A 26,371-nucleotide genomic window follows, 5' to 3' on the forward strand; every position below is an offset into this window, starting at 1 on the left:
TTTGCTTCACTCCTCTCTACATGGCAGACTTATAAGCTATTGGAATCCCTGGTAAAACAAACCTCCACAAGTAATGAAGACAGTGGTGGCTCACGTAAGATCTTTCTGGAAAAAAGTGTCTATGATACAGTGAAATCTATGTTTAATCTGCTTTTGCTCATAATAGCCTGAGAAATTCCACATATGGACCTTTTTCATTCTGACATTCCCAGAAGATATAAAATCATAGGCATTTTTTGAGTGTTTAGTTGTATCTACTGTATTTCATACAATAGTAATAGAGATGCCCATATTTAAAAATTGTCTGCAGAAACTTGCAATTCTATGAGTTTCTCATAGAAGTTAAACTGCTTGTATCTAACCAAGTACTCTGTTCAAAACTTGAAAACATACAGTAATGTCTCATAAGGTTAGCACAATGAAATCAGAAGAGAAAACAATCTAGGTTTATTTTCACTCTTCACTTCAGATAGTTTGCATCATATTCATGACAAATCAATCCACCTTTAAAAGACACAAAATGTTGCTGAATCACAAAAAGAAAGACGGGAAGGAGGCAAACAGACAACTATCAGCTGTATGAATGTGAAAATAAAGTATTTTAAAGGGTAGGTTATATCTAAGAATTATACTATGATCTTTTTAATCCCTGATTTGCTAATAAGAATTTCCTGATATCTGTACATCTTCATCCTTCTTCAGCTGATCTTCTTACAAGGGTAACTTATACATCCCTAAATGCATGGATTCGTTAAAATATGCAATTTGTTTAGTAACAGTTTAGGATGCTTTTGGAAAACTGCAACCAGTAAGATAGTTTAAGCAGCCAGATAATCTGTCCTGGGGCACATAATAGACAAAGCTATTTCCAATACCACCTTCTCTTTTTAAAGCCATACGATACAAACTGTGCACTAGGCTGTATTGGACCATTTTCAGTTTCACAGTAATAGAAAGAATGAAGTCTTAGCGGGGAAACATTAGAACTACTGCAAGTACCACTGCCTTTAATCAGACACAAGATTCCTTATTCCTACTATAGTTCCCACAGTACTTATCCTTTCATTTATCATGCCTCAAGGATCAGAAAAAAAATAAAAGGAAAAAATAATTTACTGTGAGGAGAATAACCAGAAAAAAGAACCCACATTTGATCAAGTTACAGGGACCTGGACACTGGATTTAGAGTAAGACTTTATGCTACTAGGATCAGACAGTGTGGAGGAGAAGACAGAGAAAAAAGATGCCCGAAGGATGGCAAAAACTGGAATTTGGGAGCTGTCAGAGGGGAAGAATTGAGGTCATGAGGAAAAGCTAAGAATGTCAATAGACATAGTTGAGTCATATATGCATGTATGTTGTTACATTGGTAAAATATGTCAGCATCAAAAATTATTGTAGAATGAGTACAATTAATTCTATTGTTGCAGTTCTCTTGTTCATTTCCAGATAGAAAAAAACATTAAGAAATGTTGCCAAAACAAAAAAACTACAAGTTCACATATACTTTTAAATTACATTAAATTACTAGAAGAAAATCTGGTAAAAACCCTATCAAGTTTCCATGCATTTGTAGATAAGCATTTGTGGTTAGTATCTCAGTGCTGCACTGGGCTGTTTTTTTTTTTTTTATGACCTATGCTTGCAGTTATTAAATGTTCAACGAATGTAATCACAAAATACGTAATCATGAATAAACTCAGTCTAAATTTCTCACCACTAACACTGCATCTTTGTGTTTACCTCCTTAACATACAACAGTGCTGTTAGCTTTTGTGAAGATTATAAGGAAGCTGTTTCCATACAAACTATCAATCACAGCTTAATCTTGACACTAATCCACTAGTAAAACAGAATTAAAGCATGTAAATAAACTAATACGACGATAAAAAAGAGTGAGAAGTAAAAATATGAAATATATTTAGTAAAAATACTAAGCTAAGTTTATCAACAACCGGCACAAACTGTGTCCACTGTTGAACAAAGACCTGGATGAAAGCAAACCTCATATCATTGCACATTCCCAGACAGAAAATAGCCTAGAGACTCTGAGGTACTTGTATTAAAAGGATATAATTAGAACACTTTGAAAGTCTGCTTACAAAGTACATCTCCAAGCATGAGGGCAAGAGGACCATACAGTTCTCTATCAGTATGATCTTAAATTCTCCACACAAGTATTGAAAGCATGATGAGAGCAGTGGCAAATGTAAAAAATTAATTCTGCCTAACTGCTATAGTTTCCCAGAGTTATATGTCAGGTCCTGTAAGTGTAACAAAAGTTGAAAAAATGCAGATGTCTTCATTCTTCGTAAAACATGGTTAAAATTCACTACTACAGGGTTCTCCTAAGGACTAAAAGACTGTAAATAAGGCTGACAAAAGCAGCACAGAGTCTTTAATCTCTCATTACCCTGTGAGGTTAGGTTTATAGAAAGACATAATATCTTTCATTACATCAGCTAATATCATTGGAAAATAAAATGCTACCACCAGAAGTCCTAGGCATTTGTTATATAATACTGAAATCAGCCTTTACAGTAGTTCTAATGTAGCTTACATTCCAGATGCTGACATAGACATGGTCAGAGTGTTCTGCAATAACAGAACAGGTGCACCAAGAAAAATATATTGAATTATCTCAGTTTTTTCTTTTAAGTCAGTCAGTCATATCTTTCAACAGTTTATTTCTATTTCTTCGAAACGCTGAGGTTGTTTTTAAAGAATGTTAAACCTAAAAGAGGAAGAATGTCTGATTTTACTATTAATGCTTCAAATTGAATTTAAATTCTAATATCATTCTACCACCATTGTTTGGTTTCTGTCAGAAGGACATTATCATGGTAAATCTCTTTTTTTTTTTTTTTTTTTTTTACTTTTTGTCCTCAGAGTACTGTTGGGCTGGACATTGTGTCCTGAGGACACAGTGTGGACAAAAGGAATATTGGTAAGAAAAGGATATATACAGTTTTTGCAATAGAAAAGGTGAGACTTCATCATCTGTCAAAATGGTACTAGCTGGACAAGTGGATATCTTGGTACCATATTAGTCTGAATAGCAAAAAGCTTTAATTCAAATTTTTGGTCTACTTATCAATGATACTTTACTGCCTCCTTTTCATGATCTTTAAATAGTATGCAATATTCGATTCACTTTATTATTAATTGGAAAAAAATAATAGTTCTTCAACCTTGGTATACTTTCAAACGGTTAAACAGTACCAAGAGCCTCAGTAAGGATTTCACTGAATAGGAATGTTAGGATTAATTTACCAACAAAAAAGTTTGAATTTCTCACTTCAAACAAATTTCAAATATCCTTGGTCGTTGCTTAAGTGTGTTTATATTCTAGTCATATTATAAAAATGTGTGAGAATTATTTGAGTTACTTATAACAAACAATAAAATGTATGCTGTTCTTGAGATTCTCTGAACAGAAAAATTTAATCTGTCTTGTGATACACATTAGCTTTTTTGTTTTATCGATGAATTTTGAAAATATAGCTTTGAAATATTCATTTTCATTTTTTACAGTAAACAATAATATTTCACTTAAACTGTCATACTTACTTTCTTTTGCACATTCAGATGGGATGAAAGACTTTATAACTGTACCCATCTCAGTAACAGACATATAGTTCACATGAAGTAACAAAGATTCCCTACCTTGATGGATTGACTGTAAGGTCCTATACTAGCAGGTGCCCAGTGGGAAATGCTCTGTACATGCAAGACCAGTTTTTCATCACTTAACATGCCATCTGTTGCAATGTCATTGCTATGTGCAAGGCAATCAATGCAAAATAGTACTCCATCAGGTAACAGGGTTTCCACACACACTCTGAAAACACAAGACAATTATATTTTTTTCAAACAGTTTGCTTGCACCAACTTCCAGCATTTATTTTCCATGTTTTTGTTTTTAATTTTAGATTTTTTTTTCAGAAACATAACACAAAGCTACAGTATCACAGTAACCAGCTAGCTGTTATCTTCTCTCCAGATGATGATCAGCTTCACACCTTCAGCAAGACGATTTGCATCACCAAGGAGAATCTAGTATGACAGCCAGTGGCTCATTCCTGTTTGGTTATTGTTATGATGTGTATCATTTTATTAAGAATATATGAGTTCTGTTATTAAGAAAACTTTGACCACACAACTCTGGGAATGTCAGGTAAGTTATGCTAAGCAGCCTTCAGCTTGAGAGTATCCTTGTCATATTCTTATCTCCATACATTTTTCTCTGCATCTTCTTCCAACAATTGTACTAAAGGTTCAGTTTTCTAACAGTAAGCAGTAGTTTATTGTTCCTTTACACCCTCCTTACATGTTATAATACAATACTGAGCATATTTTTCTGTTTTACTTTAAGTTGTATGACAGATAGACATTTATGATGGCATAGAAAACCTACTTAAGCATTAATTGAGAAAGTTCACTATTGTTTGCTTCAAGGAAGACTGTGTGCCTGGATAGACAGAAAGACAGACAGTCTGTTGCATCTGGCCAGTGAGAAAATGGGGTGGGGGGTGGAATTTGGGGGTGTTGAAAGAAAATAAAGAAAAAAGAAAATTGACATTTCAAAGCCAGAAAAATAATTATATTTGCAGTCCATGCATAAAAAAGTCATTTAGCTCTCAGCAGGAATCCAACAAAAATTACTTGCTCTCTTTACATATCATGTAACATAACCTTACAAAATTCTTCTTGTGTTCTTGTCTTGCTTATTTCTTCCAAGAAAACAATCTTTCTCTCCTCCTCCCCCATGCAAATACTGTATTTTTTTCTTCATTACCATCATCATAAGCATGGATGAATGGATTTTCTGCTTGGGCTGGTAAATTTTCAAGACAATTTTGCAAATTTAGTGTAGATCCACACCCTTGAGTCTGTGCTTCTAGCATATTGCTTGTGAGAGCTCTCACAATCAGGTCTCTGTGCATAATGCAATGATGCAGCCATGCAAACTGCTGCATAATTTTTCTCTTAGCTAAAATGCAACATAAATCTCTATGTTCTATAAAATAATCATAAAAAGCCATTTCCTGCTGCAACTTCCTAATCTTTCTACCTGTTATTTATGACCTTTCTGAGAAGTCACGGAAAACTATGTGGCTGACTATGCAAATGTGGAGGCCCAAGACATGCAGCAGAATGAGAAATGAAGAAAGCTAAATCGGGAGAAGGGTAAGTGTCATAAAGAGAACTTAAGATTCTCTTAAGCAGTGGAGATTCATTACCGTGTAGTTAACAGCTGGAACTAGATCCCCCCCCTCCTAAGGCACACACAACCAACACACTATTCCTCTGCTATTTGGTAAGCCTGGACTACAATTAGTATTTCAAAGAAGCATATTCCTGCTCTCTTTAATCTCTTCTAACACCCAGACAGTACAGACGATTAAGAGAATGTGAATCTATCATGATATACATTATCTTAACAATATATTTGAACTATTGCCACACTACTCTTAAGATTCACATGACTATACTGCACTTCACACTCTGTAATGAAAGTATAGTATTTATTATTTTACATTAGAAAATTGCTAAACTGTTGGTTTTAAAAATATGAGCAAGACATGAGATTTGACTTTAAAGTTGACCCTGCTTTGAGGAGTGGGTTAGACTAGGTGACCTCCAGAGGATCCTTCCAAACTGTATTAATCTATGCTTCATTAAAGACCTGCATGATAAGGCAGAGCATAGTCTCAGCAAGTTTGCAAATGATACAAAACTGAGGAGTGGCTGTTTTGCACCAGAGGGTCATGCTGCCATTCAGAGGAATATGGACCGGCTGGAGAAATGAGCTGACAGGAACCTCAGGCACCTCAACAAGAAGTGCAAAATCCAGCACCTGGGGAAGAACAACCCCAGGCACACCTGTGCATGCTGGTGACTGCCCAGCTGGAAAGCAGAAAAGGACCTGTGGGGGTCCTGGTGCACAGCAAGATAAACGTAAGACAGCAATGGGCCCCTGTGGCAGAGGGCTGCTTGATATCCTGGGCTACATTAGGATGCTGCATTGCCAGCAGATAAGGGATGCAAAAAAAACACAACACACTAATACAACCCCACCAAGACAAAAGACCTGTCAGCTCAACCTAGTAACAAAAGAGAACGGAAAACTTCCAATACATGCATTACTTTTCTGTAAGGCGATATAGGGGGCATTTATAAACCTTATGGAAAATATGAAGGCAAGAATTTCCAAACCTAGTGCTTTTGACTTTAGCACTTGTGATGTGATTACTCCAAAAGGCAGCAGAAGTGTACTTCCAAGTCTGTGAGACACAAATACTTGTACAAAAGTTTCATAAATGTGCTAACAATAATGCAGCATATTGCAGTATATCATAAATATATTATAACAGTAGTCTAATCCTACCTTGCTGGTGGACACAAATCAAATTCTGTCACATAAATTGAATTTATAACATTGAAATCTTTCATGCTCTTCACATACAGATGAACCAAAACAATATCCTTTAGTTTCAATCCCACTGAAGTCATATCAGCTGCAAGACAAAAACAACATAGATGTTAAAAATGAAATATTTTAAATGTGTGTAGAAAGACAACACAGGCAACCTGTGTTTGTCAACAAAACAAATTGGTAATAACTAGTTGTCTAAACGTCCCTGAAGGCTTTGCAACATACTACCTTTCTTCACATAACACCCAATTTTTCATGAAATTCTCTCACATTAATTTTTTAAATATGCAAACATAGATCACAAATAAATTCTATCCACACAGAGGTGAATTCTTAGCCCAAAAAACATATCATGCATTAATGCATATAGGTATACTATATTCCTAATTTTTTGTATCCCTACGTTTTATTTTTCTTTTTTTTCCCCATTGTTGTTGTTTTGTTTTTCAGACTACAACAGCTAGTAATCTATGAAGGACTTTGAATCACAAAGGTACAAAACTGGAAGGGACAATAAGAGGTCCTTTAGTCCATCATCCTCTTCAAAGAAAAGATCAAATATTTATATGATTATTCCGGAGTGATGCTTGCCTAAGCTGTTTTAAAAGGAAAACAACACTGCAGTAATGACCTCTGCATAAACTAAGAGTTATAAACGGCAAGACAGACAACAGGAAACAGAAGTGGCCACAGGAGAAATGAAGGAATGGTAAGAGCACAGAAAAGCTCAAGCACATACAGTTAAAGAAAAGATCCTGGGAAGTCAAAATCATTTGAATGTATGTGCATAGAAGCTTCCAGTCATAGCACTTTAGGAGAATGTATTACTCTTACATAGTCAATACCATAAAAAGGTATGTGGATCAGCTCTGAAGTGTGGACCTTTCATAACTCATGAGCAATAGAAACAAAACAAAGACCTAAGTCTTCTCTGAAAGAAGTGAAGAAATACAGAAGACATAATAGCAGTGACCCTACGTAAATGAGCTATGTAAAGTTCTTCTCAGTGTAGCTTTGGGGATCTTGTTCTTTAATGCTTTAAATACAGTTCAAGAGTTGGCATGCTTCCATGAAGGTTGATGTGGTCACACCAGTACTGGGTTTTACTCTAAATGTCTCAGCTTTATTTAGTCAAACCGCTATTAGTGATAGCGATCTGAAGAGGGGAATTCTCACTGACAGAAGAATACAGTCCCCACTAAGTGATACAAGAGATTATAAAGCAATTGACACAGAACTCCTATGAAGTCAAGAGACATCTCCAGAAATAATTGGCTGAGAAATTAACACACAGTGATAATTCTGTTCAGAAATATAAATGGTTTTGGTTGGAAAAGACCTTAAAGATCATCTAATTCTGGATTTAAAATTAAATATATTTGAAAATTGCCTGATAGCAACCATTATGCCAATACCTGCTATTATTTCATCACTCGAGAAGATAACATTTTTAAAATTTCCAGACAGCATTTTAGTCAAGAAAAGTTTGGGTCTGCAGCATTATCTGAAGTATTTGGCAGAAAAAAAGTATAACTTTAAAATGCAGAAGCCAACAAACTGTAATTTGTGAAACTGTAAAAGTATAAGAGCAAGTTGAAGGCAAACAAATTTTGATAAATTCGTAATTTTTACCTTTATAAAAAAAAATCTTAAAGTAAAAGTACAATCCCCATTTTTTCCTGCATGAATTAGAGGAATGATGGGAAATAATCTCTCCCTAGCTTGTAAGCAGAATAAAATTTACCTACCAAAGCACTGTATCTAGTATAAAAGCATAAATGATAAACCAGCTACAAACCCACCACTTGGGTTCTTAACAGTATGTTCTTCTTCCTAAGGAGAGGGCTATTATATAGTACATTTCCATGATACACCAGGAAATCACACAGCCTTTCTTGAACTTAAAACCATTTGAGTCATCATTCCAAATTATTTATAAAATGCAATCAGGTGAGACATTCTTACACTGAACTTCTGACACACACACACACACACAAACAAACAAACAAACAAACAAAAAAAACCACAACAAACCACTGGCCAAAGTACAGCTTAATTTTTTTCTTACTAAGTTATCCGGATCCTTAGGTTGAGAGCTGCAAAAGACAATATCAATACGGTACAGCAAGTAGCATTCTAGACTAAATTTTCATGTAATAAAAATCTATGTAGTTCCAGAGAAGCCTATGAAGCTTTGCCATGGTACAACTGGACCAGAGCTGCTTTATATGTAAAGCACTGCAATCTTTGTCATCTTCTGATCACATCTAAATGAACGTTTTAAAAAATAGTTTAAGAAAATAAATGTAAACAGTATTGTCTTCATGGAAGAATTCTATCCACTTTATAGAACAATTGTGTGTTTCATAATGTCCAGTAATAAATTTCCATTTCTGCATCCTTTAGGCAGCACTTATCCTCTTTAGAGATTTTAAAATCAGTTAACCCTGTAAAGAGAAGGTTAAAAGGACTGTGTCTGTTCCATTTTTATAGTATAAAGGACTGAACTGCTATATAGATCAAAAGTATGAATTCAGACAAAGCTTTGTGCGTATCTGCAGATCAGTTAAGTTCTCAAAAACAGCTTCTTTTGCCATGACAGAACCTTAATTCATCCAGTCTTCCACATCCTCTTCCAAAAAGAAGATAACCAGAAAGGAAATGTGAGAAATGACATTTCCTACCAAGAATTTTCCTACCAAGAATTACATGAAAAATTACTATTTTTTCCTGACTATAATACATCTAATGCAAGTAATTTGCTGGAAGCAGTAGGCCACTGAACTAGTCACAATCAGTTCTTCTTTTGATAGGTGCTATAGTAAAAATATATAATATTTTACTGGCAGATCTCCATTCAAATATAATGAGAACAAAAACATTACACAACCCTTTCACTTCAATTTACAAATAGTGCCAGTAAGATTTACACTAAATACTGCTGCCTTTTACTAAAAGTTTAATCACACCTACCCGTCTGACTTCCAAGCAACTAAAACCCAGCTTAAGAGCCTTTGAGAAAGTACAACTTCTTCTGAAAAATGTTGAAGGTTTCTTTCTTATCCTATATTCAATCATGAAATCAGCTGCACATGTCAAAAATAAAACTTTAGAGGACTATACCTCATGAGACTTTGTGAGCAAGAATATGAGACTACCTATTAGCATAATAAGAATTATTTCCATTTTGATGAATGAAAACAAGCCTGTAAAATATGCTTTATTTAAAGTTTAGAATGAAAAAAAAAAGTGAGTATTTGTCCTGCAAGCAGAGGATAGTAAGGAACCTGGATTTCATGATTCCCAAGAAAGCAATTTCTTCTTTGCATTAAGAATATAAATAAGATTTACTACTACTGACCTAATCCTAGATGCCAAAATGTTCAACAGCTTTCTAGAAAACTTAATTTAAAATTATGGTAGCTACAAAAGTGCTTTAGCAAGTAGACAGCATCCATAGCACACATGCACTCTCACACATAGTATATATTGCAAGAAAGCTATAAAGCAAGCTATAAAGCAAGTAAGCACTATGGAAATAGTGTCACAGTGATATGATCACTACTCTGGCTTTCCAGGATCTTCAAAAGCCAGTCAAATTATGATGTGTTCAGTATTAAAGCCAACAACGATTCCAATCAAACACTAAATGAGGTGGCAAACTGACAACCACACCATTTAAAGTTACAAAAACATATGACAATACATATTTTAAGAAGTACTATTAACAGCAGATAATGGATTAAATGAAAAAAGTACCTTGGAGAGAAGAAAAAGCTTCCCTTGCTGCCTCTTGTGTGGTTTTGCCTTTTGATGGAAGAAAATGTGCAGTGATACCTGAAAACCACTGGTAACCATTCATGGATTTTCCTGAGCTTCCAAATGTCTTAGCTATGTGAAATGAAGTACAGAACTATGATTACAAAGACGAAAGATGTCAGATTAACCAAGAATCTATTTTAAATTGTGATAAAGAACTTCTACAGAAAAAAAAACAATCCACAACCAGCAAACCAAACAGACAAAAAAACAAAAACCTCAGAATGTTAAAAGATCTTCAAAACTTATACACAGAAACATAGGTATAAAACAACCATTAAAAGTAAATGTGCTGATATCAAAGCTTCCAAATGGTACTTGTCAAACCAAGTGGTACTTCTCCAACACTGCCTTCAGAAAATGTGCTTAGAAGTAGCATTTAGCTGAAAATGTCAGTACTTCTCTCCTCCTTCCCTTCTCCCTCCCCAAAGTTTTACAAATTTTCTGTGTTCTGTGACAGAAATGTCACAAGAAATTGTATTGAAAAGCTACAATTTTCAAAAGTATCCAAGTGACACAGAAACAGCTTATCAAAGTTACCTGCCAAATTTTAACAGAAGTTAAATGTTTAACATGGTTCTGATAATCTTAATCTTAGCTAATGCTTCCCCCCCCCCCCCCCCCCATCAAACAACCCATCAGGAATTTATCTACATTCATGTGCCTAAACACCATTCAATAACAAACACCGTTACACTATGAAACTTAATTTTCAGGAAGAGTTTACTTTCTTTGGATTTAGAGTAACAGTGATGCTGTGGTACTTCAGTGAGTTACCCATCTATGAACTCAAGTTTATCTCGCATTAGTCACCTCATGTTTCAGGCAATGCTAGTATCAGGCATATGATTTATTACTGCAGCTCAACTAAGAGACAGTAGCTTGTTAGGGTGCTAAACGTGATCACGCACATACCCCTGAGGCTGCTTTTACAAATGGGACAGACTCGCAGCATGCAAGCAAGTCAAATGGTTGCATTTTATAGATCATTTTAGAGTTTGCTTTTCTACTTTCAATTTAAAACTGTAGAATTGGGGTACAGGTGTTGGAATGACCTTCTAAATAAAGCTCATTCCCTCCACTGTAATGACTGATTATATTACAATAATTTCATTCAGGCAAACAGAACACAAAGTTTTTTGAACATAAATTATTCAATATTACTTTTCTAATGAAAGTTGTGTAAGACTCACTGAAATCCAAAGAATTATGCTTCAAAGGCTTCCAGATGATTGGAATGATTTTCTGTGGTTCCTCCACTTCTGATGAAGGTAAAATGTCTCCATCATTGCAGGTTATGTCACAAGAACAGCTATTGACCTTAAACATATCTGAAGACTCCCCCTGCTCGAGACAAACATTATAAAATAACCAAGTAAAGAGCTTGCCAAGCCGTGTGAAATTATCAGATTTCATCGTTCAAATTTTCAATTTTGATTGCAATAAATACTACAGCTCCACATGTACCTAAGCTTAGAATATTATTCATGGTAGAACAGCAACAGGATTTCCCACTATTTAGAATGCTAAATTAGCAAAATACAATAAACTCGTGTTGACACACCATATGGGATCAAAACGCAGCCTTAGTAAATAAGAGCAATGGATATGAGAACTGATAAGACTTAAGATAAGAGAGAGAACAATATTATAATGAAGAAACGTTATTCCACAATTGTGCAGGACAGCTATCTTTAAAAAAAAAAAAAGAAAACAAATTAAGTGCAAAAAGGAACACGAATATAAAAGTAACAATTTGATAATTAACAATGTAAATAAATACTTGAAAAAAGTGAAAAGGACTAGCAAGAACAGTTTTAAAACCTTGCTAAATCTTGAGTAAATGCAGCAACTAAGTCTTGCTCCATTCACCTCAAGGAAAGAGTATCCTTTCCATCAAACTCAACACATTTCGGGATACTCAGAATTTTGAAACACAGAGAACAACATTTTCCAAGATTTATACACTGGGGGCAATTCACTGATTTTCCAAGGCAGCCTAATCTGCAGACTATGTTGATGTTGGGGTCACTAGCTTGGCAAACACTACTTTTCTTAATCTAAAAGCAATATAAATTATGACAGAATTTGTCCATGAACCTTAATCAGACATCAATTCATGCTGCAGCTCCAGATTCTATCAATAATTTCTGCTCAGAGGTCTTAAATTTCATATAGTATCTGAAATATGTATTTTATTGCAGGCTTCTTAAATACTGAATTCACAAAATGGTGATAAAGCCAAATAAAGAAAGACAAAAAGGTGACAAAACATGAGGCTTTCAGAAGTCCTTAAATATAGAGTAAAAATTGCTGAATATTATTTTACTTCACAAGTTAATGTACTCTATATGGAATTTCCATTAAAAATCTCTATGAAAAAGAATTATACAGTGAGGCACTCATAGGCGTATAAATTACATGAAGTAAGGTCACCTGAAGATTGACCCTCTGCATTCTCTGTTTTTTGCAGCAATAAGATCTCATGGAGACATCAAACAATGGGGTATGTTACAAATTACTAATCAATTCTGAATACTGAAGTTTTCAGAAAAAAATCATTTACATTTTATTGTATTTTTAATTTCCTTTTAAAAATAAAACATTTAAACTTTAAAAGTTTCCTGTTAAAATTAAGAAAAAAAAACAACAGTTAAAAAAAGGCAGAAACTCATAGCATGAATTAGAAGTCTGATGAGAGTTCTACATTTACATTGACGTTTGACTTCACTGGAGAGAGAAAGGATCCAGTTAAGTGAAAGCAGGGTATTTGGAAATTCTTAAAACGTTAAGTTACAAAAAGGTAATTTCCTAGGAAACTCAGTTCTGCTGCCTCTAGAAGGGCTCAAGGAGAGTTTTTAAGCACTGTAAACACTAAAACTATGCTCTAAGAGGGGCTGATGTTCTTTGATTGGACTTCACTTTATTCATTCCTCTTACGCATCAAAGTCAAGGCAATAATCAACTTTATGTGAATCAATTGTACATGAGAGGTTAAAAGAAGTCAACTAAATGTAACATAATAGCACAGATGAAAACTGCAATTTAGCACAAACACTACGTGTATTTCAACATTACAATATACGAGCATCCAACAGCTTCTATACCATTTCCCACTCATTGAATTACACCTTCGACTACTGTCAGTTGATGTATTTTGCCATTAACCAGACAGCCACATGAGAGCCCCAGCCCTTCAGGTAGAAAATAAAGAAGCAGGAAGATAAATCTGGAATTGAAATAGATCTCCAGTTGGATTATGCCACAACAACCAAGATAAAGAAAAAAAAAAAATGTTTACAAGATGACCCTTTATAGAAATATCCAGACTGTACAGTGGCATGAAGTGCAAGATGTGCTACCATTTCCTTCTTGCAAATGGCCGTTTTATTGAGTTAGTTGCTTTCAACATTAATGTTCATCATAAAAATCACAGACTCATTTAGTTTGGAAAAGATCTCTGAGATCACCTAGTACTGTTAACCTAGCACTGACAAATCCACTATTAAACCACATCACTAAGCTCTACATCTACATGTTTCCTGATACTGTTCCAATAGTGAGCCTGTTCCAATACTTCACAACCCTTCCAGGGAAGAAATTTTTCCTAATATCCAACCTAAACCTCTCCTAGTGCAACTTAAGGCTATTTTCCTCTTGTCTTATCACTTGGTGCTTGGTAGAATAGACTGATCCTCACCTTGCTATACCTCCTTTAACATACTTGTAGAATGACATAAGGTTTCCCAAACCTCCTTTTCTCCAGGCTGAACAACCTCAGCTCCCTCAAATGCTCCTCATAAGACTTGTTCTCCAGACCCTTCACCAGCTTCATTGCTCATGAAACAAAAAATTAGCATGGAATATGGACATTCAAAAGGTACTAATCTAATATACTGAGTTTGCATCTCTTGGTCCTAATTTGTGAGTAATGATACTATCACAATACTGTATTGTTTTTTGTTCTTGTTTATTTTAAATAAGACACCTGGGTTTTAACTTCAGTATGGTGTAACAAACCATTATGAGAGTAAAAACATCGTGACAGGAAAGGAAGAAAGAAGTTCCAGCTTGACAATATGACAGTCACTTTGATTCAAGCTTTACATAAGTACCTTCTGAGAAATCTAGAGGTAGACATCTTGTATAAATACTATTAGAGACCTGTAACTTCTCTCCATTCCCTAATCTCAAGGACTGAATTCATGACACTACACCACTGAATGTGAAAAAGCACCTATTCCATTTTAATGCCATCTGTGAAGATAGTTTTCAACCATGTCTCTAAACATCTTTTCTATAAATGTGCTTCATAAAAAATTCATGAGTATGTAGTAAGACTCACAGATTTTATCACAACTGGTTTGGTGCAACCTACAGAACTCCTGTGTAGCTTTGTACTTTGTTAATGTTACATATAACCCAAACGCATGCCACATGAAATTCTCATATAATCCATTCGCATCTGTTTTTCCTAAATAAGGAAATAAGTTGGGAAACTTCTATTAATATTGCTTCACAGATACATATAACACAATTATATATCTGTGCTTATTCATTTACACAAACAGCTGGTCAGTTGGAAAATTTTTGGAAATTACTGAGAAGTACTAGAAATTCTATAAGGTTTCTCATAAACCAAAGACTATAAAAATAATTATAGACTACAGTCCATTTCAATGGCTATGATACATCACAATGATTCATTCAAGGCCAATGCCCACAATGCTCCAAAAACATAGGTAATCAATCACATTCAACAGCAGCACAGGTGTAGGCTTCAGCAGAAGTATTAGGTGTGGAACCTGGCACTAGAAGAACAGGCTCAATGCCAGCATAAGTAGAGCTGCCAGACTCCGTTTAGTAGCTATATTCAAATCTCATACAAATGTTGGTCTTCCATTCCTGTCGACAGAGAAAATAATCTAAGAATGTAAAACTAAAAGTTGCAGACTGTCACAAATAGACCAACTTTCCCTGAATAATATTCTCATCTTTTTAAAAACAAAAAAGAAATCAAGCTTGCTATAATGACATTTTAATTAAATCTTACAGAACCTATTTTACCACATAACATTTTCATGTTACTTCACAGAAGCAATATATTTTCCCATTTGTTACACTGTTTCTCCCACACCTACTGTACATTGTGATACCAACCTAATTCTGGATCAGAGCCTGCATGCATGCATATGCTTAACTATATTCACATAACTCATGTCATTGATGTAAGCACGCTCGGAATGAAGTTAAGCAAATGCACGAGCGTTCCAAGATCCAAATTCTCCCGTTGAAAAAGCCTGGGAGCTAGGACTTTGACTGATACAGCTGAAATTCCATGTAGTGGTCTTTTATGAAAACAACAGATTGCCATCTTAAAAAGCTTATATTCGCCACCATAGAAACTGGTATAAAAACCTATCACAACAAAATTCCAAAACTGATAGTTTCCCACTGAGCAGCAATGAGAACATAGCGTGGCAGAGAGCTCACGAGACATAAGGGAAGACTCTTTATTCTTCACGGTTTACCTTGACAACATAACTCCTTAGAATAAATATAATGAGGGAGACCACATACATCTCTTTGCAGTATTTCAAGTACACTATACAGACACACAGGACAGAAAGTCCTACACTATGAAAGACTTTAAAATAAACTACCTTCATTATGAAAAGAGAAAAAAAAATCTTCCTTTTCAGAAAACTGGACTGAATCTGCAATCAAATGGAATAGGAAAGAAAATCCTTTATTTATTTTTGAAATAAATCACTGTACAATGAAAAGAATTCTGCAGTTATTTCTTACAAAGTTTACAAAAGTATTTGTAACAAACAAACTGGAGTTACCCATATTTTTACCATGCAGAAAGGAAATTAAAGGTTACCAGGTAGAAATAACATTCAATGATGACAAGGTATTTAAAAAAAAAAAAGCCACCAACAAAACATGTTTTGCAACTTGAAATTTCCTCCTGCACCCTTTAACACCACTTACAAAGTCTAATTCCTAAAGCTAAAGTCCTAGATGGAGATTGATTAAAATAATTCAGGTTAGAAGAAACTGGACAGAAACAGGTTACAAAGTGAAATCAAATCTAACCTGCAGGATCACACACTCCTTTAGTACAAAAGGCATGTAAATATCTCCCAAGTACCTTTTCTAATATTTTAAAAATCATCTCCAAATTAACCTGTTAAATTGATTTGCTGACAGGGACATAACTGCTTGCAATTCTGAAATGCGTTCCACCCAAACATGCCAAGATGTTTTACAAACAGGAAAATAAATGAGCCTTTCAATATCAATCTATGGTAGGTAAATACAATGCAATATTATGAATTAGTAATACTACTACAAGAAAGTACAGCATCAGATATGATTATCTGTTGCAGATGAATAGGCTTCTTTCCTTGTGCCAAGTGTAGCAAGAATGCTACATGGCTCCCTCTCATTCTGGACTACCCCTAACCTAAGGAACTGCAGTTTTACAGCTTGTATTGTTTGATGTATCTGTCTTTCTACCCATTGGGACTCAGGGAACAGAGCATTCATTATTAAATGTGGGCAAGAGCAAATCTTAGAACATGAATGATAGCTAATATGTTCACTACTGGTATCAGAAGTATGCTCAGAAATAATTATCAAATCAGCAGAAGCTCCAGCAGCTTTCATTTCTGTTTCCGATCATTTAAAAGCCAATACAGCTAAACACAGTAACAGAACAGTATAATATGGGGAAAATACAAATGTTTTGCAAGTTCATTTTGCTGGCAATGTAAAATGAAAAAAAAAAAATAATTGTTGCACTTCTAAACAGTTATATTTTACCTTAATTGGAAATATAAAAATTAAACGTGTATTGAATACAAAAGCTGATACATTTGATTTAAAAAATACTGGAAAATGCTTCAGAAATTGCTTCCCACTCAGCAAAAAACATCTTACAATTTAAATGTGCAAAAGTCACAGTCATACTGGCCAAGTAAAATTGCAATGAAACTAGATATGTGTATTATGTATATCACAGCAGTGACCTTGTTTTTTTTACAATGTAGTAAATGAGGCAACCATGAATTTTCAGCGTGTGTTTTATTTGTACTATTTATTCTCAATGTTTTTGAAGAATACCTATGAAAAAAAGTTTTCTTATTCCATTTTTTTTTAACCAAACTTCTAATAATGTTCTAGTAATAAAATCATACGTTTGATTATCTCTTTAGTCTTTTCTGTATCACTAATAATGAAAGAAAGAAGGAGGCATAAAAAGAGAGCTTGAATTATTATGCAAAAATACATCTTGAAGTTGCACAGTAATGTATTAAACCAGAACAGTGAGTAAAATGTTATTTCCCCCCAGGCACAAGGGCTCATTTTGCTGCCAGAAACAATCTAAAACAAATTTCTACCCAGGCTTTGTAGTTAAACATGAAGAGATTTATCTGAAGAAAATGCATTATAGAGGAGGAAAGACAGCAGAGACTAAGGTACACTAGCTATAATTGCATAACCATTATAAAGTAAATTTAAAGAATGTAAAACTAACACTTGTAGAACATAACTAAGATAGAATAAAAGTCAGAAATAGAATAGAATAAAAGTTAAAAATATGTATATATCAGTTGAAATGATAACAAAACTGATATCATAATACTTATTAGAATTACATACACATCACTGTGCAGACTATTAATGGTTTCTACAAAGAGCTTATATGAGTGGCCACTTTTATACGCTGCTCATAATGGAGTATTTTGCCCAATTTTCAGTAATCCCTTAAAAGCCTGAAATGAAAATTAGTTCTCCTCCTAAAATAGAGTTTTTTTCCCTGCAGTGATTTGTTATTGGCTTTCAAGTGCTGAATTACTGATATTTTTTTTCATAGAACTTGTAAGCACAAAACAGTGAGAAAAAGTACAGTGCTACAGGCCTACAGTACTACATTTTTGAAGGCCTCTCTATCATTACTCAGTTAAACTGTGCTAACTTCATAACATGCTATGCTCTGACAGATTGACTGGTTCTCCATATTCATAGTTTCTTGAAAACCCAGCTTATTTTATCATGACATAAAATAAATTAATCTATAGTCAAAACTTTCTAATGCTTTTCCTTGTGAGACAACCATGGCATAAAACAGACTGTTTTCCTTTTAACTCTACAAGACATTAGTTTATATACCAAAATCCTGGGCATGCCTCTGTAAACCTTACCTCTTAGGGAATGTGACAGCTTTGTCTACAATGAATTTGAAATATGATTTACTACTATGCTACCTGAAACTGTGAGCATTTAACCAAATCTAAAACATCTACATAAGAAGGAGAAAACAGCTTCTGAACAGATAAAAGTAAAATCTTGATTCTCTTATAAAATGTTATGCATTTTAATATGACTTTTGCCTGATTTATATAAAGCTTTGTGTTTTTCATTTTCCCTAGCCTGTCACATTGCTGAGATGTATGGTGTATGTTAGCATCAAGTTTGCCATGAGCAATAAAGTCAGTGCCCTCAAAGAAATATTAATATATTATCACTAGTCCCCACCATACCCCCACCACCAATTTTCTCTTATTCAGACTATATGAGTTTGCCTCACATAGTTAGTTAACATCCACGCTCTCCTACATGAATATTTTAAAGAAATCACAAACTAGATGGACAGGATGAAATACAATTTACTTTCCATGGCAAGAATGAGGTCATCATGGAAAAAAAATAACGCAGATATTGTATCTGTTTGGAAAGATTTAAAAAAAGAGATAAAAAGTGTGTAAGATATTGAAAAAAAATAAGAAAATGTAGTTGCTCAAGGCAGATGAGCTGTAAAACAACCGTGTAATAACATTTTATAACAATCCTTGAACCTAGAAGAGATTCAGTGATCACCAAAGTGTAGAAAGAAATAGGAAGACCTGTAAAGAGATGACTGCAACAGCGGCAGGAGTATCATGAGACATTCTTTCCAACAACAACAACAGAAAATAGGAAAAATAACTTATTTGACCTTCTTATCTCACATAAAAGTTTGTAATATTTAAGCCACTAGAGTTCTTATTCCTGTTCTGCTTCCATGGAATCAGAAGCTAAAAGAGCGAATCCCAGTGAACTACTAAGAATTCTCTTAAGCTCTTTGATAAGGATATATTCTCTACGTGATTTAGAGTCATTCATTAGATGTATATTTCATATGGAAAAAATTAAATGACCATCCAGTTTATTTGTTTTTTAAACTCAACCACTTGTGGGCCAGAAGGTTTTAAAATCAGTCACTTTGCATCAAAAACAGCATAAAGAGTACCACCTCCCAGCAAGTCAACATTGTTCATACAGTTTACTAATAGAGCTGTGTTCCACAGTGTGGCTAGCTGTATGACACAGGTTACATATGTGCTTGACTGCACCATGTTGACTAAGCAACTTGAGGTTTCAAGATGAAAAATGCTACACAAATACACTAGTTTCATTCGTTTGACACAAGGAAGCATTTGTGTTGAGCTTTTCTTATGGCAAATTCAGAAATTCAACTAAATATTTACTAAGTTATTTCAAAGTACACATGCATGAGAATACGCAGCTTAACTCCAAATTGTGACAAAACAACAACAAAAAAATACATATAGCTTTAAAGGGAGATGACATTTGGAATCTACTTGCCTTATTTTCCAGGTGCAATTTTAAAAAATGAAGGTAGGCCACAGGTGCGAATGCATCAGCTGAATGCACAACCACCTTTGCTGAATCTCTGAAATACAAAATTATTAGCATCATATATTAATGTATAAATTTACATTTAAACTGTCAATGTTTAGTTACTGTATAACAGACTTCAAAGTAACTCATTATCTATTAGTTCATTCTGTTTTTTTTTTAATAACAGTTAAGAAAACAAGTTTGACATATAAAGTCACATTGTTCAACAACACAGTATCTTTACTAATTTTGAAAAGGAGTAACTTGTACTTCCAGACCAGTACTGAGAGATTTAGCTAGCTGTAGCTTTTGCAATCATAACTGACATTCTGTTTTGCATTCCAGAGACTAATATGTAAAGCAATCTTTTCATTTCATCAACAGATTTTTTTAAAAGTCTTTTTTTTCCTGAAGTGATTCTCCAGGGACCAGTTCTTGAAGTATTAACACCATACAATATTTCACGCTGAGAAACTGACTGATTTGACCATCTTGCATCTGATACTGAAGACTACTAGACACAACTTTTTAATGCCAAATGTGTTGGTAACAATGATAAACTTCCTGTGTGCTGATTCAAATTAGTTAATTGTAGTTTTCATTTTTACAGACGCAATCTGTCACACTTTCATTCAGAAGAGGCAGTATCTGTTATATCCATCTGCATGGTTTTACTGCTTAAGCAAAAGGTAGCTCTAGGAAACAAATATCAGAAGGTGAGAAATTCAAAGAAAACATAAAGGAAACTTAGATGCATTAAAAGAAAACCTGAAAATTGTTATAAGCAAGGCTAAGGACATGCAGATAATTTTCCTGAAACCACAATGCCCTTGATACCCTCACAGTATACAATGAAATTCTGTTTGGAATCCCCAAGCCTAGCTCCTCTCAAGTAATGACACATGCAAAAACCATGCAAACTGGAAACAGTTGAAGTCTTGGCCAGATTCCACTGACTTAATGAAAGTGTAAAATTAACAGAAATATCTGATTTTTAAAATGTGGCTTAAGATTTAGAATAAAAACCTCCTTGAGATAATCACCATCAGTATATTGCACAATAACAATAAATACCTCTATCATAAGAAACTCTGCTTCTCTTTTAATATGATTTTAAGTAATTTTTTGATAATCAGGTCTCGAGCTTCAGTCCTGAGAGTTATCATCAAGATTTTAAAGACAAAAGATTACGTATTCTTTTAAATTTCCATAAAGATCGTTCTTTAAGATTAAAGTAATTCTTTTCAAATGATCATGGTATCTTTTAACAGAAATACTGTAAATGGGTGGAAAATCAGTTTGGAAATCTTTAGTATGGGAAAACAATGTTAGAAATCAGACATCAAGACTGCAGTGATACCTGTTACCTGGCTGTCTTCACTGTCTGAGGATATTCTCAGTAAATACTTGCTGCTTGACATTGAAAGAAGCAACAGCAATTGGGAATTCTGGTACTTTTTGTGATGCATTAGATACTTTAGATTAACAGAAAAGCTTACTTCCAAAAGGAAAAGCAAAATTTTAGGGTTATTCATTGCATATCTGTTTAATTTAAACACCTAGTAACATTTTAAAAATACTTAATTCCAAAGTAAAAGAAGCAGTACTTACTACTTGTACTACTTGTAATCCCAATTTAGCAGTACAGCAGTATGCATGCTGTACTGATACACAGGTATACATTGATACCTACATTGTATGTTCAATAACTTCAGAATTTTTTAGCACTTTTATTCGTTGTTCAAGTATTGTAAATAGTAAGACATCACGAATATTTCTTCTAGGTATGAAATACATTGCTATGACATATAGCTAACATGTTGATCTTTGATGACACCATAGTAGACGTCTGGTTTAATACGTCAGTATTTCTCAACTGATGGGTCAAAATAGATAGAATATGTGGTGTTGAAAATAGTATTACGATATGTGTCAGCTAAGATATTTGTCTTCAATCACTTCATTTTCTGTCAGCCTTTCAGAACATACATCATTGTTCTAACTAATAAAGTTCTAACAAAATGTTTTTCAATACTAAATGTAATAGAGGTGGAAACTAGAACAGTTTTGTTTTCAATGATAAGTCACCAATTCAAAAAAGACAGGAAGTCCTGAACTTAGATGTTATGTCCAGTTTAGGAAACGGTAAAATAAACTAACAACAAACAAACGAACTAACACAAAACAAAACAAGAAAGAAAAAAAATGAGAAAAAAACACATGAATCTATGAACAGCAGAGCTTAAAATGAAAAATAGTCACTAGAGAGACCATGACAATTATATGGCCATATAGGCCACATAATGCTGAAAGTCTGAAATTTCATTAGGAATGTAATTACATTATGACAGAAACACAGGAATTTTATTGATAAATATTTTCAGAAGACTTTTGAAAGCAAGGAAAAGTAGTTTGAAAAACTTTCTAAATGATCTAGTTTAAAAATCATAATCATCTGATCCCTCAAAACTTCTTGAAGACCCGGGAAATATCTGATTACTTTAAAACAGTCAGAAATATTTTCAGAGGACAAATATGACAAGTTAGAGCAAGTCTTTTTGGTTTTCCTCTTATTTTGAGATTTAGTATTGACTCCTAACCTAGAACTTTAAACCTAAACACAAAGCTAATGATAAAATTTATCAATGTAAAATTATACTTCCAAAATATTTTCAATATGTCAATTTAACTTAAAAAATATAAAAATAAAACACTTTGTGTTCCATAAATATAAATGGGCCTTTATCATAAGGGTAAATATTAGGTGGCATTCACATAGATGAGGACCATATCTCTGTGATTTGCAGAGGTGTCAATCAATTGCACTATAAATACCGGACAGGAAATGATTGGTACGTCTTAAATGTTGAGTATAAGAAAGCTGACAACTGGATTACAACAATCTGGTAAAACCAGATAAAACACGTTTGACTCTTGGTTGACTACTCTGATTGTAAGATTTATTTTTTTTTAATGCTAAATCTTGTTTATTTTCAATTATTTCGTGCAATTTGGCATGCTCGGTTTGTGAGGTGTATTTTTTTAATGAAGATTGAATGGAATGGCAAGAATTCAATATAATATTCAAATGCAAATTTAATCATATGCTCTTACATTAAAGAGACTCCCACTTCTCCATAAGTAACACATCAACGTTATATTTTTTATTCCTTGGTCTAGACTTCCTTTTTCAAAGATGACACTGTAGAAATATATTTAGTCACAAGTCTCATGTGACAAAAGCAGCAACCAGTGAAAATGCTACCCAAAAGTAGTTTTATAAACGACAGGCATATTTTCTCCTCTTTTACTAGGTTTATGTGGCAAGGTTAAGAAAGGTTAAAAAAAAAAACAAAAAAACAACACATGCTGCACAGCAGTTGTGAGAGGGGGGAATTAAGAAAAAAATATGCGAGAAACAACCCTGCAGACACCAAGGTCAGTGAAGAAGAAGATGCTCCAGATGCTGGCGCACAGATTCCTCTGTAGCTTGTGGAGAGGACCATGGTGATGCAGATTGTCTCCTTGCAGCCCATGAAGGACCATGTTGGAACAAATATCCTTGCTGCAGCCTGTGAAGGAAGACACAGTGCTGCAGCAGGTGGATGTGTCCTGAAAGAAGCTGCCACCTGGGGAGAGCCCATGCAGGAGCAGGCTCCTGGCAAGAGCTGCAGGCCATGGGGTCCCGCATTGGAGCAGTCCATTAATTTCCCCCAAGTCAAGTCTGTTTTGCCCATGATGGTATTGGGTAAGTCATCTCCCTGTCTTTATCTTGACCCACAAGCTCTTTAACTGCATTTTCTTGCCCTGTCTGACTGAAGAGGTAGAGAGTAAAGGTGCCTTGGTGGGCACCTGGCAGCCAGCCAAGATTAACCCACTATACCTATTATACAGGAAAGAATTATCTCCAATATCTTCCATAGAAACTTTCTCTAGTGAAAAGTTTCCAAGGAATTTAGGACCTTGAAAAATCTGTACAGGTTTCAACCTCTAGCTTGTAATTCTTACAATTCCACTTATGCTTCAAAAAAGTATCAGGATATATACCACAATCACGGTTATCTAAACATCTGGAAACTGTACCAGCATAACCAACAACATAGTCTGTTTAGCTTCACACAGTGTGCATGAAAAACAAGAATAAAAAGTACAAAATAACATTATTATAAATAACTTATTTAATGAAGAAGAAACTACAAATATTTTCAGTGCAAAAGCTCATAAAGTAATAGATTTTCACACAAATGTCCCCCTCAAAAGGTATGCCTTTATGACAAAGTAGTAGAAGAGCTAAGCAGGGCTAATTACACCTAAGAGACACAATGTTAGCATAGCTATTCAGTTTCCATTACAGAAATGTATATTTAGAACTAGCTTGAGTAGCTGTTTAACAGCCTACTGTGTTTATATTTATTATTAAACAAACACTGATTTATATACTTGTCTTTTCCTGCATTTTTGTGCATTTATTGTTAACTTTTGTTATTATTTGGAGTGTGGCCAATAGAAATAAGGACAACTCAGCCTCTGTTTTAGCTATTCCAACTATTCAGTTGTCTGAATGGCTCATTAAACCACTGACAGCCAGAAATACAGTCAGAATATATATTAAGATATTCTTACTTAAACTGGTATTTGGCTGATCCCAAACCAAGGGCACAATGTGCTTTCCTAAACATGTTCTCAAACTCTTTGCAAATACATTTCCTGTAGGACCTGATGGCAGGATAAAAAATGTTCTCTTTCCCCACACAACACCAACCAAAAATTTCTCGAGACTTTACAGTTTTCTATGTAATGTGTTATGTATGCTAAAAATCCATCGCGTGTATGCAAAGAGAGCTTTCCAAAGGAGCACTGGTGAATTATGCATCTTATTCCAATGGAACTCCCAGATTTAATCTGTAGCATAAACCCCCAAATAAATAGTACAAATGTAAATGATAAGCCAAACACATTTAAGTGCAAAAACTTATAGAAGCATATTTCATCCATCAGTTAAAACCTAGCTACCCTTCTTCTGAAGTATACTTTTTATTGCAAGTCTTGTAATACAAATGCTGAACAGGCCACAATTGCCTGGTAATGGGTAGTTTTACTCCTCTTTTCTTTTTTTTTTTTAAAAAAAAACTTTAGCAAAATTCTGCCTCTGACACCTACTAGAATTCATGAGAATTTGTCAATTTAATAGAAATCATATCAGACCTTAAACGGAAAAATGAATCTTGCACTAGCAAAGATTTTGCATTATTTTTCTTTTCCTAGAAAGAGACCAAACTGCTTCAATCTGAGTGTATATTGTGTTGTTTTGTCCTAGTTCTTCCCACTGTTTATTTGTCATAATGCATACTTAAGCATCACACACGCTTTATTCTACCCTCCTACTTAACTTTCCAACTCCTACCAATTAGAAGGTTAGTTCACAAACTACTGCTTCTACCTAGGACTAATTCCCCTCAGACAATCTTCCTCAAAAGTCTCACTTCCTAGATCCACAACTCCATCCATAAACTTAAATCCAGTTTAAGGATTCCACATTCTTACTTTCTGAATTTTCCTCTTATTAAAGAATTCCATAGCTTTCCTGCACGGAGATATCTCCAGGCTCGAATTATCTAGTTTAGTTGACTACAGAGGACTTATCTTCCAGTCATCCAATAGTTCAGCAGACATCTACTAGACTAGCTTCTATCCCTTTGCCCATTTTGTATATTGTTTTTTCTCTCCCTAATGCCATGTAATGAAACAAAGTTGAACAGCTCTTAGTTTTCTACTCCATGTATAGATAGAACCCATCGCTATGGAAAAATTAAACAAACAGGTCTTCAACATGAAAGCCTTAACCATGTCTATATTCTCTACAATCTTGACCTTTCCTAAGATGATCATCACCAAATACATGATTATTATTCTGTTTGCTTGGCTAAGGAAAGGAACAGCAATCAAAACATCTCTCTCAAAGCTCACCTTAGCTATTTAACAGTCTAACAAGAAACTTACATCAAGTCTCATCTAACCATATCCCACTACACAGATTTTAGCAATTTATGTCGAAGGAATAAGCTACTTAGAGTGCAAGTTAGATGGATTCACCAAAGTTTGTTTTCAAAATATCCTCTAATAATTGAAGAAACGTGTTGATCATTCTAAGCTGCTAAACTTACACATGCCCACCTGCACACACGCGCGCACACACACAGTTAATGGAACCCACAGGCTACTGATGTGGCAGTTTATCAAATGTAGCTGTAATGAAAGATAAATATTACAGGCAATTCGCACTTCATGAAAGGATAAAAGTGTCAGTGTGTAGGTACCATTTTTACTGCAGGCCATAATCAGCAAGTAAACGAAAAGTGCAAATGTCTAAAAAGTTTATAGCTTTCTATGAAGGCCTCGTCTTGTCAGGTATTGATTTAG

At 34.4% G+C, this 26,371-nt stretch overlaps 1 protein-coding gene across 7 annotated transcripts in view; it reads right to left on the minus strand.

Annotated features, from left to right (window-relative positions):
* The window catches only part of DPH6 (diphthamine biosynthesis 6), a 196,226-nt gene that overhangs the window by 100,852 nt on the left and 69,003 nt on the right, over window positions 1-26,371 (minus strand). For 4 of the 7 annotated variants that reach the window (XM_083839668.1, XM_083839671.1, XM_083839669.1 and 1 more), the window contains exons 8-12: window positions 19,916-20,003; window positions 11,452-11,602; window positions 10,199-10,330; window positions 6,392-6,521; window positions 3,667-3,841 (exon numbers count right to left, since the gene is read on the minus strand). In XM_083839668.1, the coding sequence (XP_083695794.1) occupies window positions 3,667-3,841; window positions 6,392-6,521; window positions 10,199-10,330; window positions 11,452-11,602; window positions 19,916-20,003 (676 nt within the window). The other 3 variants (XM_083839672.1, XM_083839674.1, XM_083839673.1) reach the window with 3 other exon arrangements.

The sequence above is a fragment of the Anser anser genome (genome assembly GCF_964211835.1).
Source record: "Anser anser genome assembly, chromosome: 5".
Classification (NCBI taxonomy): Eukaryota; Metazoa; Chordata; class Aves; order Anseriformes; family Anatidae; genus Anser; species Anser anser.